The 16506-nt window shown below is 40.2% G+C and overlaps 1 protein-coding gene across 1 annotated transcript; it reads right to left on the reverse strand.

The window, feature by feature from the left end:
- Positions 1-499: 499 nt before the first annotated feature.
- ptpn22 (protein tyrosine phosphatase non-receptor type 22) lies at positions 500-14495 on the reverse strand. The gene is given in 27 exon segments (XM_079272942.1): positions 500-2098; positions 2181-2264; positions 2353-2383; positions 2472-2578; positions 2874-2936; positions 4316-4343; positions 4528-4658; positions 4752-4820; positions 4952-5050; positions 5225-5252; positions 5576-5712; positions 5817-5888; positions 6081-6158; positions 6294-6380; positions 6468-7029; positions 7434-7520; positions 7726-7803; positions 7920-7986; positions 9420-9562; positions 9868-9927; positions 10151-10222; positions 11096-11134; positions 11249-11344; positions 11464-11540; positions 12158-12266; positions 14338-14444; positions 14447-14495. Coding segments are annotated over 27 exon segments (2610 nt in total). The 5' UTR covers positions 14484-14495; the 3' UTR covers positions 500-2036.
- Between the last annotated feature and the right edge of the window lie 2011 nt (positions 14496-16506).

The following is a 16506-nucleotide window of genomic DNA, read 5'->3' on the forward strand; positions in this document are numbered from 1 at the left end:
ATATGATTACTCTCGACGCATGGTATCGACATGATACTGTTTTACTCATTTCAGTGACAAAGTGCATATAGACTGACCTTACCCAGAAGGTACGTGTAGTTTCAGAGATTGAGGATGTTGTCTGTGAAGCTGGGCCTTTTGCCATTTGAATCAAAATGTCCTGGACTGGTTACAGCCAGTAAACAAAGGGAAATCAAAATGAGTCTTTGGTTTCAAATGTCTCTTTTAAATGAAAGAAGATACATTTTTCTTTGGGTTTGAGAATTATAATTATCCAATTCATCTTATAGCACTTATCACTTTTTTTTTTTCTTTAGAAGTAGCAGTTTGGGCAATTTATTTATTTAAAAAAAAAACATTTTATACAATGCCCTTTTTCTTACCGTTGCTACTATTTAAGATATTTCATGATATGAACATGGGTGAATAACCAGTGCTGGATATTTAAGATTATTATCTAAGTTTAGGAGCGCCTCTAAATGATTGCACGCAGCAATAATTGTCTGAATTGTTTCTTCAGGTGTGGAGTATGTCATCAGAATTTGGTATGTATATATTATGTTGTTGTTATAGCTGGGAACATGGGGATTCATTTGATTTCAATTCACTCTCACCTTTTAGTTTTGAGCTGGTTTTGTCACACGGGTGATGAGGGCCATTGCAGAGGGTTCCTGTGGTAGTATGCGAGTGTTATTGTGGGGATTTATATGGTGAATGCCTTTTTGTTTCTTTTCTTATAGTTGGAAATAATGAGGCCTGTATCAAAACTATCCAAGACTGAACTGTCCTAAAAAATAACGTCAAACATTGTCACTCAAAGTTTCTGATCAGATTTACAGTTCATCTGATCCTCCGAGTCCTTTTATCTTCTATACAGGAAGTGATGTTGTGATACTGCCTGTGCTCTACCACTGGCTATGTTTTAGTGCCTTGTACTGTATACGCTTTACCTCAGCTAAAACTGTGAGGTATATTTATTGATGAGTAGAATGGTAAAAATGGGGATTGTCCAAGCAGCCATAGTGCATGTTGTTTAGTTTTATTTATTACAAATATTGCTCACGTGATGCTTTTTACCTGAGATACAATTACGAAGTCATAGTGTCATGTCTACGAGGTCCTGTTCAGTTATTGTTTTAGTTTGTCAGAAATATGTTTGTCTTACTAGCTCAATGTAGGAATAAGTTACAATACCTTTGTACCTGTTGTGGCGCTGTGTTCTAGCACCAGTGGTTGATGTTGTTGATGTTTGTACTGAGGCATTTTGAATCAGTGTGTTGTCCTGGGTGATCAGTTACAGACAGTAGAGAGATCTGATGCCAATATGTTTAAAAAAAAGGGCGGAAAAACAGAGTGCAGAGACTTTCTATATTTTTAATAAATTATTTTGTGTGTAACCAGTGTGTACAACACGGTTTAACTGTACAGGTACATCATATGCATAGTCGGTATACATCACATTCACTGTACCTTTTAACAGGTCGATGACGCTTTAAAATGTATTCATGAGCTAAAGATGGATGTGTTAATTATGGCAGAAAAACTAAATGACACGCATTGTACACTGAACGATGTTTCGTTTTTTTGTCTTTATAATGGAAAAAGCGATGAAGTAGATGCAAAGTTATACCGGTTTTCACATTTCATTCCAAAAGCACAAATGCACACACGTAACGAAATATGTTTTCGTATAACAGCGTTGCTTTAAGCATTGAAACAAGAAGTGTCAAACCTCTCACTGCAGACTGCCCAAGCTAATTATTCTATCGCCTGAGTTTTTGAGTCAACAGTAAAGTCATTTGTTCAGTGAGCGATGCTCACGGATTAAAAACCAACCTGAGTTGATATACTGTACAAAGTGCATCAGAGCTGGTAACATGGTACTTCCTGTTCGCTGCTGCTGAGGGTGCTGCTGTGCTGTGCGAGAGAAGAGAAGTGCGTTTCAGCGCCACTGCATACGCGTGCAATGGATTATGTTGATCACCATTACAAGAACTGGTCCAGTTTGGATATTTAGAGATGGCTGACTCTAAATATCAAACCCAGGTCTCTGGATAACTCCTGGGGCCTTTTGGCTTTCCAAAACGGTTCCCAAATCCTGTAGAAGGTGAAGATGGTGTCACGAAAACAATTGTATGTAACATTGTATAATATCTTTATTGTATAATATCATATCTTACCAAATTTGAACACTGAAGATGAAGCACCATCTGCTGGAGGTTGTGTTCCAGGTTGGGAGGGAGGCGGTGGAGGGTCCGTTTTAGCTGAGAATATAGTTTTAAAACATGTTAATCCTACTTTTCTTACAAACATCGGTTCATTGATTGAGCTAACAGTTAAATAAACACTTACGTTTTTGTTTGTGTCTAAAAAACTTCAGACTCTGGGACAAAGGAAACAAAAACATGGATTTAATTTGCTACATCTAAAACATGTTCTTTTTAACGAGCTGCGTGTAGCTCTTGTGTTACCCTTGATCGAGACGGGCCCTTCTCGTGGCTTTTGTCTGATTTGTTTCCTGATGTCTCAGTGTTCAGGGAGGGCCTGCGGTTCACATCATCATGCTGCCCCATTTGCGCTAAAGAACACAACAGAAAGGAAGTTGAATGGTTTGCTGCATTTTCAAACTGCCCCGATGGCGACCCCCACCATGCACTCGCTACATGATGGATTTGTGAGAAAGACCACACCATGCACTCGCTACATGATGGATTTGTGAGAAAGACCACCTGTGTTGTCGATCCTTGAACAACTGTTGTATATGACAGAATGTTGGATACGTTTATCTAATAGCAAGTGAACATGTGTCTAATAATACAAGTGTGTGTGAGAGAGTGTAGTGTTCAGCCCCTCTAATGTCTGAAGCAACTCACCACTTCCTGCTCCAGCCTCGACCACAGGAGGTGGAGCAAGCTGCCGAACCGCAGTGAGGGGCTCTGCAGTGGAAACACAATGATAAACTGTCCCTCATACAGACACAATGTTTTACATTGATCATGAACAAGACAGCAACTAACATGGCATTTTCCCAGTCAAGCTTTCATCTCTTGTGTTTGGTAAAGGATGCCTCCCGGTGGTGGAAGATAGGTTCCTTTAAATACTAACTTAAAGGGGAAGTGCGACCATTTTCAAAATTCAAATTATTCCTATGGTCTAAAATGGAACAAACATGAACAACTCTCTCCAAAATCCCTGAACTAGAGTGCTGAAACTCAAATGGGTGATGTCATATAGTATAGTCTGGATCTGCTTCATGGACAATGCATTGGGAAAGATGTTATAGATGACACTGAGAGCACCCAGGGGAATGTTCTGGGTATATGGGCACATTTTCTGTTTCAGAACTGAGTACACCACAATATCGTAAAGCTCATTTGGGTATACAAAAAAGAGAGAGGGGGGTGAGGAAGCCCCGGCCCCAGTTACTGCAGGTATATGCAATATTATTCAAGCCATTTGAGATAATACAATGCCTAATTATCTGTACACCACTTGGAAAAACCTGACAGTTTCACCCCTGCCACCTTACACAAAAAAGGCAAAAGAAAATGTCTGATGTTACTATTTTTAAGACAAATAACATAACAGGATTTTCGCGTAAACAGCATTACTAATCTTATTTTTGTTGTACTATGCTGGAGTACTGTACTTTTGACAAAACGTTTGGGGACTGATGCCCCAGAAGCCTCCCCATGGCTCTGCCCCTGGATGACATCACATGCGAGTTAGAGACTTACTTCTCTGGGTTCTGGCTTTGAGAGAGAGACGTTCATGTTCACAAATATTGATTGAACTTCTCTCGGACATGAAAATAACATGTTGGAATTCTTATTTTATGTTGTGTTCCACCTCAATGCTGTGTTCACAGTACCGGCGACACAGCAACAGGCTACAAGTCGTTTTCCATAGAAGCCAGTGTGACATGCAGCCACAAGTGACGGGTGTGACATGCTACAAATCAAAGTTGTTTCAGCATTCCAATGACATGATGAAGCACCATCAGCCAGCTCCCAGTACTCTTTAAACTACATAACTATGCCAACAAGCGCTTGAGCAACACTTCAGCTGCCACTTGCAGACAATGTAACACAGTTGACAGTTCTGTTGCTTTTGTTGTGAACATAGCATCACTCCAACTGAAAATAGTCCACAACAAATATACCATTTACTCCTGTTTGAGAAATATTTGCTCAAACCTACAGTGCTCAGCTGTTTAGCAGACACATTTAGAATATTGCTGTCTTTTACCCGCCAGGTCAGGTAGAATGAGAGCACAAGAGGAAGGAGTCTTCATCCATGACATCAAATAGCTTACCTTGTCTGGAACCTTTAGCTCGAACACTCTGGAGAGGAAAAAATGAGAGCAAATATGTTAATGTCCTATAAAATGGAAACTTATGATGTTGATTACTAAATGGAAAAGCACTGAGATTAGTAAAGGAAAATGAGTCGGTGCGTGTCACTATTTAGTGTGCTGACAAGCAACTGTAACCCCCAGTTTTTTTTTACTTGTATGATAGTCGTTACCTTGCTCCGGCTCAGAACAACGTCGAGGAATTTCTTAGGCTGAGGGGTGCCATCCCACTCAGATGAGAAGCCTACCCTCGGTAAGTGCCGCGTTGCTAAGGGCTGCGGGCAGAGGGCGGTTTTCTCGTGAACTGTTGGAAAAGAGCACGTCACTTTAGACAACAAGTACTGCAGCATGAGCCTAATTGTGTCTCTCTGTTGCAAGGAGGCAATGATATACACACTCTCTTCTGTTGTGAGGATGAAGGACTCGGGGGTTCTGTCAGGAAGTGGAGGAGTCAGGCTCTCCTTAGCTGCACAACAAAAGATAAAAGACTTCTTATTCAACAACAAGGAATTCCTTTATTTCCTCTTTGTGTGAGTTTGTATGTTATAACATAGACAGTAGTGTTTGTGGATTTTTCATTCAGTGTGGTGAGTTTACTTTGAGGAAGCAGCGGAGGAGACGGTGGCTCCTGAGGTGGACAGTGAGGGTGGATGTTTGAAGTTGTATTTGATGCAAGATCAGGATGTGTTTCTGGAACTGGAGATATCACAAGAAAATACTATTTAAATCGAAACAAACGTGTAGAAATTTCATATTAACTGGCAGATGTAATGTGAAATGTTGAATCCCTCTCAATAATTTGTCAGGGGGCTTTATTTTTAGCCAGTGCGTGCGTATACATATTTGCCCTGCGTGTAATAACCATCTTACCTGTGAAGGTCATCTTTACTTTCAGACTCTACAAGAAAGAGAAGAATGTTGCTGTTACATAATTGACTTTTTAAATGCTCGTAAGATTTAAATATCACATTATTTATACAGGATGATTTCAGAAACCCATCAGTTCAAGTGTAAACGTCAGGGTAGTGAAAGAGGTTTGAATCTCCTTTTATTTGAGCCACCACTTTACAATGTATGGTTTGGGTGACACATGTATCATCCACATTCTCCATTGGCCAGAGGTGTCTGTCAAACAGATGCTGACTTCATAATGTCCTCAAATAATGTGAATATGCATACCTCATCATCTCACACTTTCCAGCGAAGAGACTCTGTCCTTACCTTACTCCTCACCCATGGTTTCGTCTCACTCTGAGATGCAGGGGCAGCTGGCTCTGAGCCACCAGACCATTCTGAAGACATTCCTATTCTGTTCAGCTTCACCGCCGGCTTGACCTCTGACTTCAGCATCACGGGGGCTGAAAGATAACCAAGAATAATCGATTGAACTCTTACATTTTGAAGTTAAACTTATGTTCAGAATGATTACTGTTGATTGTGATTTATGATATTGTGAAGTCACCTTGATCAAGGGGCAACTCAAATGATTCTGGGGTTCTCTCGGGAAGTGCGGGGGCAGGGGAGGGGGGGCTGCCTTGAAAAATACATCATCGTTTGTTTTGGATATTTGACTAATTTCAACATCGAAGAATCAATCCATGTTTAAACAAAACAATTTGCATTACAAATAATGGGATCAGTCATCTTCAGAGATGAGGCACTAGAAAGAAAAGCATAATTGAGTGTTCCCATAGAACATATTTAGGAGTTTCAGATATTTTCTCACTTCCCAGCTCCCTCACAGCCTCAGCAGCAGCATTGGGTGGAATGATGAGCGTTAACCTTTCACAGGGATCTGGGTGCTCTGAAAAACAAAAACCATAACATGTCATATATCGCATCCTCCAAAGTCCAGGATATATGCACAGAGTATAAGCTTCAAAGAAACTAATGATTTATATTCCAGATTTTGTTTTTAATCTACACTGAGAACACCAACCTGCATCCACAGCTATTACATAGGATTCAGGGGTTCGTTGAGGTAGGGGAGGAGGTAGCTCCTCATCTCTACGAACTTCAACAGCACCTGCAAAATGCACATTTTACAACATTGAATTCCACTACCCTGTTGTCTCTGTAGTCCGGACTAACATGCACAAATATGACCATTTACCTGAGGCAGGAGAGTTAAGCTCCAGAGTCTGGTCATTCAGACACAGGGAGGGCGTGCTGACGATGGGGCTAACTCTCCATTGTTTGGCGTCTTCAGTCAAGTCCATTGGCGCTTCCTCTGATGAAGGAGAGCTCATTGGTGTGTCAAAGTAAGGGTCTTCCACCATCAGACAAATGGCTGCTGCCACAGCCGGTGAAGGTTGAGGGTTCAGTGATGGTATGTCATCGCTTTCCTGTATCCTCTCGTCTTCTGCAGGGGCTCTCTGGCTGGTATGCGCCTGTGTTACGGGGGTCTTAGATCCCTCCTGCGGGTCCTGGATGGTGGTCGGAGCCTCAGGAAGCATTCGGAGTAGGTGCCATTGTTCCTGATCCCTCGGCAAGTCCTTGGCTCTCAAGGCAATGTGGTTTTCTGAAGCGGAAGGCAAGGGAGTGTGGTACTGTTGCAAATCATCCCTCTCCTCATCAAGAAGGTGCTGGAATTGTAGCAGCAAATCCAACTCCTCACTCAGGTCAGAGAGCTCGCTTTCAGTGTCAGTCGTGATGGAAGATGGGACCGTTGTCACCTGGCCAGTTTAACAGATGAGTGAGTCACAGCAGCAGCAACAGCGTTTGATAGATAAAGACAATTTGCATGCGCATGCATTCATGCTTGGCAATACATGTAGTATTATGGAGTATGCAATATTATGCAGAGGTCTTACACTTGAACAAATCACTAACTACTTGTGTTTAGCTTCAAGTAAAGCAGTAGTCTTATTGGCACAACCTTCATAGTTTATTTGTTTGCAAATGACTGACTTTCCTATCAGATCACGTGACTGCATTCCGCATCAGTGCTACTGAAACCACACGAGAGCCTGCCACAGCTGCTGTTTCTGCCTTGCTGATGGGGATGGTTGTGCTTCTCGATTGGCGGTTGTATTTTTATGTCTGGCTCATACACAAGGGAGTGTTGTTGATCGCTCACCATACTTCTGCAGGTCTGCGCCTCAAAGGACTGCAGATATCTTTGAAACAGCAACTTGATGGTTCTGTACACCAGCTCATATTGTTCCTGAGGTTAAACAACAAAAACCTGCTCTGTTAGGTGACACAGCCCCGGGGCATGATGCACAGAACACAAATCATCAAAAGATCTTTGATAGGAGGAAGCAACTGACGTAAAGAATTTCCAGAAGTCTGGTTCTGCCAGTTGGAAGATTTGTAACAAGTGATGCTTTGTTTAAAAAAAAAAAAGAAAAGAAAGAAAAAAAAACTACCTTGGTTTGAACCACAGAGGGCCTCTGGGTTCTCATATCTTGAACCAAGTCATAGATATTGAAATCTGGAGTGATCATCTAAAAACAAGCACACAAACACAAGCACAATCCAGCTTGAATCTTTACTGTTAAATGAATCTTACTTTAGATCGATAATGTGCAGAATGTATTGAGGAACTGCAGGTATTTCTCGCCTGTTTCTTCAGGAGGTTCCAGGTATAATCAATGACACACAGGACACCTGTCCTACCACAGCCAGCACTACAAAAACAGCAGCAAAGAGTCACATTTTAACCACTCAGCTGAGGACCCTCAAATTGGTAAGTCAAACATTTGTGATATTACGTTCTTTTTTCTGTGGCTGTTGAGGAACAAAATCACGTTTTGCACTTTTGCATCAGCCACTTACGGTACTCAACATTCCATTCCTGACACATCATCCTCAAAAGGTGTGGGCACTTTTTCACATCGCATTTGTCTCCAGTATTTATGTCAATAACTACTCAAAATATACAGTAAAATTTGTCATCACAAAGAAAACAAAAAAAAGTACTTTAATCTACTTTAACATAACTTATATTTATGTATATAATTCCAAGTAACTGACTAATTTGAATGTTTGAAATGTGGACATCCAACTGACTGTATATTTGCACCACCCAAAACACATCTAATAGCTCTGTTTTCCACTGATTCAGAGAACGGACTATTTCTCATAAGGCCTCACACTGCTGCTGTGTAACCAAGCACAGAACACACACATGCAGATGCTTGTGTGGATTGATACAAGTCACAAGACTCTTGAGTTGTGTAAGTTTCAGTAAAAAGGTGGATGTGGGTTTTAAATCAGCCAAAGTGTAAGGGCTGGAAAAAGTGAGGGGAAATGCACCCTACACACATACACTTTAAAACCTAGTGGGCCGTTGGCTACCCGCCTACACACAATTCCTGTTTCAAAGAGAAGGGAGGAGCGGCCTAACCTCTAAGGCCTAAAGTAGGGGACATATACATTCTGCCCACAGGAAATACGTTCCCATAGTAACTACTCTATGAGAACTAATTGTGTGATCACTGTTTGCCTGCAATAAAACAAGCCCTGTCCATCATAATATCATAACAACTATTCCAATTTTCAAAAAGTCTTAATTTTAGTTTTGTTTTTCTTTATGAAATTTATATAAGTGGTTCAACATTGATGTAATTCTGTTTTGGTCCATAAAATGAAAAGGTTGCCTCTCCGTACGTCTTAAGAGTGATTACTTGGGAAGCCCAGTTAAAAGAGCACTGCAACAGTAAAGATTAGAGAAGACCAAAGCATGAACCTCTTTGCATCAGATATGGTCTACTTACTAAATTCTAAGGTTGAAAATGTGGTCTTACTGACACAGAATGCTTTCTTAAATTTAAGTCAAAATGACACTAATGATACCAAGCTTTTTGCATCCAACCATTTAGACCGTTGTGTTGTTTCCGCTTAGCTATGTTGTTTAATTAACTTGGCCTAGTGGGAGCATGAACAGTGGACTGAGTGTGCAGCCCAGTGGAACACCATACAGAATGTATGAACAGAACTATTTATTTGTTTATCAACTGCAAACAGACCCCAACAGGCCTACAAATATTCATAATAGATGGATCAAGATAGTTTGTGTTAAGGAGATTAAGTATAATTGAATTCCATAGAGAAGCCTGACCTGCAGTGGATGCAAAAGGGGACATCGTCATGGGCTTGATAGGATCGCATCTCGTGCAACATGTCCAGAATGGGAGGGATGGAGTCTGGTACACCGTGATCTGGCCAGTTGAAATAGTGCAGCTGTTTCAGAGTTCGGCTACACTGGAAAAAATAAAGGCATTGCCGACATTGTAGACCACAATGTAAGCTTCTTTACAAAGCACAAAACATTTTTACGTGTTTTTTTTGCAACTGTGTCATTGTGAAAGCTAAACATTTACATAAATGATTTTAGTAAACGTTAGTAGATCCTTCCTCAAAGATGTCAATTATGACTTCATGGGTCATTGCAACAACTTCCGCTTGTCTTTGCAGCTAAAAACAAATGCATCTGCTATAATCTCTTGCTTGTCTCAGGAGAATTGCCGTTATTCTTACAGTCAGGGTACAGTACAAACACTACTTACGTTGCGATAAGTCACCCTCAACATCCTTGTCATATAATCTCCTTTGTTTTCCTCAGAATCCTGTAAGTCAGCAATGCATCTTCAAGGTCAATATTTATTCTTGCTGTTAAAAAAGGGTGCGTCATTTTTTGTATTTTATTAATAATAGCATTATCAGTTGTTGTATGACACAGATGTTGCATGACGATAGTGTGAGATTACAATGGCAACATGTTGTGGAGCACTTCTACAGAAACCCGTCAAAGTAGGAAGTGTGACTACGAGAATAAAAACAAATACTCACACAGTAAACTGTGAAAGGCTCACACAAAAATGGCTGCTCTTGTTTCTGTGGCCAGTAGCGCTCACACTTTTTCTACAAAAAAAAGAGTACAGAAAGCACAGTGTTTTTCACATTTTACTTTTCACACAGTTTGAAACTGTTTAAAAAAAACAACAGACATGGCTTTGTATGCGTGTACAATTATATTCCTTGCTTAGTTCATGTGTTTGTTCGTGTATCTTTATAATCCTGCAATCATATTCCTTTGGGTTAGAATTAGTTCACGTATCTTCACAGTCGCACATTCATAAAGCTATGAATAGTCACGCTTTTCATGTACTTCACGCTCATGAAATCATGTAAGTTCACGAAGAGGCCTGTAACAGTGTCGCCCGCGCTGTGTCCCAAAGGAACAAGATGTCCTTTGTGCATACGCTGACAGGTCAGCGTGACCGGGGGAGCTCCTGTAAACTGTGGAGCTCATACGAATGTGTAGTTGAGGTCAGGAGTTTAGCAGAGTCATTAGAATGCAGATGGTTGAATGGTACAAAGCCTGGGACGGATCGAAGCTTAATTGTGTAGGCCGTTATACCGTAGGCCGTTATACCGTCTCCATAACGAGCTTCTGGCGGAAGAAGAGCGGGGGACATTAAGTCCACCGCCAGGTGTACATCCAAATAGTGGCTTCAGGTCACCACCACTAAGCTAACAGCGGACTAGTGTTCAGCGTGATGATGTTCAATGGTGTTATTTAGCTTAGACTCGTTTCTCATACTGGGAGGTTTCCTCCCACCCTGAATGTGAGGTCAGAGCAAAAACGGCTGGTGTATGAATATGGTGAATGACCTCGCATTCTGGTTTTCAAAACCACAGCAAGCTGACGGTAAACTGACTCACAGTGCTGGTGGTTTACAAGCAAATGGAACACAGTCGTTTGAGGAAATGTGGATAAAAAAAGGATGTTACCTTTCCCATCTCAAATTCTCGACAGGCCATTATCACAACCTATAGCCAAGGAATTCAAAGGGTCAGTTTATGTAACCAAGCACCTAGTTTTGAGAGCAACATTATGTGTTAGAAAAGACCTTATTGTGTCCACAGACGACAGGCGGGTCATACCGTGATCTTGTACTCCCAAAGCATCCTCAAGAAGTCCAGTACTGTGTGAGACAGAGGGCCCTGAGTAGCAATGTAGGCACTAGAGCCTGACACTCCCTGGAGAAAAAACACATCTTATAGTCAAGAGATGCTAGTAACATTTGCATAAACCATGTTAGTTACATAAATGTACAAATACAATTTATAGGAATATGGTAAGGACTCTGTTAATTTACCTTGATGAAACTGGCGTTGATGTATTCACTGTCATTTGTAGCAGTGGTGAGAGTGAGCTTTACTCTGGTGTGGTCAACTAAAAGGAGATGAATATGTAGTTACAAGATCAACGTCGCACAACTAAGGAGTATTTGACAGCGCTGCACTTCACAACCTTATGGCAAAAAAGAATATAGAGAATTAGAAAAAAATATCTTTCGTATTTTTAGGTTTTTCTGGATGGACATATTCCACATCGTCCAAGGGTTATAGATATAAGAAAAAATACAATTTTTTATAGAATAAATCAGATATGATGTCAACATAATTAGTCACATTAACCTAGAAACACCTAAGATAATTAATCATTACATTTTAGCTCATCAATATCACCTTGGATAATTCCAGGTCATCATACACATATAAATGAATTCAGGACATAATTGACATACCATGGCATATCATAGTTTTTATAGATTTGCATCTAAATGCCATGCAACACTTAATACTGTAAGCCATATGGTTCTTTGATCCATCTACACACACTTTCAGCATTAATGTGCCAGATGTGTACATATATGGAGGTCAAATGACTTTTGGACCGACATATATTTAGAGTCCTATGTATCTTATCTGAACTGCCCTGATGCAGATTATGCAGAGGTATAAATGGCAAACGGCTACGTATATAAATCTGCCTTGAGCAAAGCTTACAGGGAACGATGTCTTTGTATCGGTTCTTCTTGTTGTTCTCTTGCTTTTCTGCTGTCTTGGTGGGGTAGGTCTTGTCAGTGCGGTACTTAATTGACTGGTTTTTCAACCTCTGAAAAACAGGAAAGATATAGAATCCTACATTCAAAATAATGCACAATGTCAGAGAGCTTTTTGGTAACCCTTTCTATGCCGATAATGCACTGTTAACATATTTATAATTGCGTTTTAATCTGCTTATAGCAGTGTATAATTATTGCCATACATATACATGCAGCTTTATAACAATAGTTATAACACATAAAGCATGTATAATGACTTATAAAGTCAAGTATCATAATACTTTATACTTCAAGGATCATAGTGTATTATAATTCCCATAGTTGTAATACATAATAATCATCTTTTAATGCATTGTAATGTGATTATAAGTTACTCTAAGTGGTTGTTGGGTGCTCTAAGTGAAGTAATGACAGTCCTAATGTATATGGTTGATACAATACATTATAACCTGGTTATAAGTTGCTATAAGTGTCCATCATTCAGTTGTTAATCATCAAAACGTTTTGTCAAATTAGAGTACTGAATTTATTTTATGACCTGTTTTTTTTACAACATTTAGTGTAATGTTCTTGAAAAGATTGAATGATATTTTCACTTAACTTAATGCAAACAATGACCGCTTATAGTGACTTATGATCCCATTGTAACGTATTATAACACTGATTATAATGCATCCATGCACAAAACAATGTCAGTCAATGACCTATTACGGTACTTGACCTTATAAGCAATGATGAAATGCTTTATAATGTGTTGTGCCTGTTGTTTAATAGCATTATAAATATTTGACGTGCGTTGGCTTATGTTGAGGGATTATATGACCGGATAAAGTCAAGTATACAGTAAACACAACTAAATTATGTTTACCCAACTTTTGATGAGCTAACAAAGTTTCAAAATAACTCATAATCAATGCTGTTATATGAGTGACAGCATATCCGGGCAAATTAATGAATTAATGTTTTCTATTTAACAATAAAAAATATATATATATTTATATATATAGTATATTGTTTTTTGGTTGTGTGCCTTACGATGCTTAACTTAGGAACCATCTTACTGCTCTGACACAAATCTATGATAGTTGTGGTGCATTTGTATAATTAAAATAAGTCATGCCATTTTTTGCAATATTTTCATAGTAGTTCAGTCTTACAGGAGAGTCAAGAAAAAGAGGGGCCAAATAGCAGGCATGTTACACGTGACCAACACGTGTCAGGGCACAATGGTCCGTTTTTTGTGATTCAACCCCGGATGACCAGAATCTGTGACTCACTTTACTAGAAACTGACACGATGGTTTAACAACTGAGAGGATTTCCAACCAGAATTTACTGTGCGAAAGGTCTGATACTCAAATTAAAGTCACGGCTCATCCAGGCTTACAGGATTTGTTGAGACACTGGTCTTTTTGTTTAGAGGCCAATTCTACCAGTTCCAAACAGTCTGCTAAAGGCCTTGCAGACCAACTGTGCCGCGAACACTACAGAGTGCTTTTTGTTCTTAAAGGAAGTGATGCAATAGAACCCTTCCTTCAGAGTGGTCGGGCTGGGAGCAGCATGTGAAGCACAGGGGGCTGTCCTCAGGCACTGGCATGTCACTCATCACCATGGCAGCAGCCCTCTGATGATGTCATCCTTCCACTTCTGAGGAAGAGGTTTTTTTTGTGCATATATGTATGTGCTTCTGTGTGAATGTTCATGCATTGTTATATGTAGGACTGAAACGTGATACATGAACAAATGATGAGACTAATTGGATCTTTGTTCGTTGTTTAATGTTATAATGTATTTGCTCATGGGTCCTTCTTGTCCATGCGCCTTCAATGACAAGCATCAGTGCAAAGAGGAAGCACAAATGTGGCGTGACAATATCAGCGCGTTACTTCCCTGAACAAGACGCTTTTGTGAAATTCTGGAACTCTGTAAAACTATGAACTTTCCCTCCCGTTGTACTTACTTTCAGTTCATTCAGTATCTCTAAACATCGCTATTATGACATGGCTTCTGGTGATGTGATAGCGAGAGCGACGAATTGAATAAGTCTACTATATGGAGGCTTCGTCTGTACTTTTCGCAACAGTGGGCTACCTCAACCAAAGAAACAAAGCCGTTGACTCACCGTAAACTCTCCAGCAATGCCATTCGGCGCCTGCTCGTCCACAGCCTCCTGTCTCTCCAGCTGGACCAGAAAGTCCTTCAGTATCCAGGCCTGCTGCTCCATGGCTGGTTGCACACTCCCTGGGATAGGGCACCTTTCACAGGCATGTCAGGACACAAAGGTCCTCGTCCAGGGGTCATGGATTAGGGTCGCCAAGGCTTGGGTTCAGGGCTGCGGCGCTTCTGTTGCTGCTGTACAGAGCACTTCTCTATTGCAACTGTCACATCAAGGAACTACAGTGAGGGAACGTGTGAACTGTCTTTGAGGAAGCAAGAGTAAACTAACAGGTTCTGTGGTCAGATTAAAAATATTGCCGCGCCCCCTGGGTGTCTCTCACTGGGTCCTAAAGTCACCCGGGTGTTTCATTGCATGACAGCGGGACTAGAAGAGGAAACACACACACACACACAAACACAGTGGGCCATACATTTTTACATATGAACAATCACAAACAACTGTTACTACCCAATGTGAGAGTGCAATGCAGGCAGTCTAGCCTGTTGGACAACATTCCAGAAGCACAAGAGGGGTGGAGGAGGGATGTGGGTAGGGATGGAGGCAGAGGGAGTGGTTAAGAGAGAGTCTGCATGAGGATCCAGAAAATCCTGATGTTCTGAGCCAGCAATTAGCAGCAACACACTTCATTTTCTAGGTCTGGGGTGGCCTCAACTATGGTCCGTGTGCCAGCTGCAAATGGTCTGCACTGTCTGGACATTGCACATTCTAGATGTTGACTAAAGTTAACTGTAATTATATCTGTCTTAACCTCTTGGCATTTCTGTTACATCTTAATATTAAACTCATATATTTACATCTTACATTTGCATCGCAATGTTTTAAATGAACAGAAACCAAGAATTGGACATTTTCATCTATTATAACTTTACTTAATTACAGCTTTAGACATAAACATCGAAACCTTGGGCCATGCACATTCGATTTTAAAAGCATTTGATTCATTTAAATTAAATGTAAGAGCAGCAGATACAGAAACACTTTCTGTAATGTGGCCACACCAATACACTACTGTGAAGTCGAACAGCAAATGGTTTATTGGTTATTTTGATAGAAAATACATTTTCTATGTCACATGCACGTCTGTATATGGCTCACAAACAAAAAGGCCGACTCTAGGTCTTCATTTGTTGTTTGTCCACAGTAGCCATTTGTTATGGTAAACCACTGCAGTCCATGTAAGAGGAGGCAGCCTAGCTGCAATTGAGTTGACATGATGCAGACAACAATGAATTGCATGCTGGATCCAGCAGGTGTTGCATAACAATAGTATGGTGACATCTAGTGGCTTTGTTGTAGATTAACCCAAATAGATATTTTGGGTGTTTAGATTTACACAGTGAGTTGTGCGACTTTATAGGCAAAATCATTGCCTGTTGCCTGTATGTCTAATTTGACTTCCTGGCTCAGGAGCCAGTGACCTTTGGCCAGCTTGTGACATAGTAGAAACCCAGTCTAAATACAAGTGACCGAGTTAAATGGCTCTCAGTTTCTGAGAAATGTACTTATGAAACCAGTGTTTCAAGGTTTTTTTTTAATGACACGCTGAGGTAAATGCAGCCTGTGTCGCATGTGTGTTCAGGGCATAACAGCGTGCAAAAGTTTTGCGTCCTGCAATGTACCTACAGGAAGCTATGTCACCATAGTCCACCTCTACAGCTTCCTGAGTCTTAAGATCTCACTCTCCTACTTTAAACATCAAAATGAGGACACTGTGTCTGATTTTGCTTTTTCATGGTGAGTGGACTATGATTTACAACTTTTAATAATAATAATAATAATAATAGTCCTTTTGTTTATTCTAAAAGTTCTAAAAGAGAAACTAATTTATTTATGACTTTTGGAAAATGAGAAAAAGGTTATAATCTCCATTTAAGGGGGCAGTTTTTTTGTGCAAATATCTGTTTAACAGCATTTAACGGTACCGGTAATTTTATCAATAATTCAAACTTGATTAGTAACTTGAAAAGTAGATTAAAGACTTCACACTTATTTAAGCGCATGTTATATTCAGCAGTCACACTGGAGTAACTACTGTGCCATATTGACATACGTATGAATTTGGGATATGCATTTTATCATGTTATAGTCTTACAACATGCAGTCATTCTTAAA

This window comes from Melanostigma gelatinosum (assembly GCF_949748355.1).
Source record: "Melanostigma gelatinosum genome assembly, chromosome: 8".
In the NCBI taxonomy this organism is placed as follows: Eukaryota; Metazoa; Chordata; class Actinopteri; order Perciformes; family Zoarcidae; genus Melanostigma; species Melanostigma gelatinosum.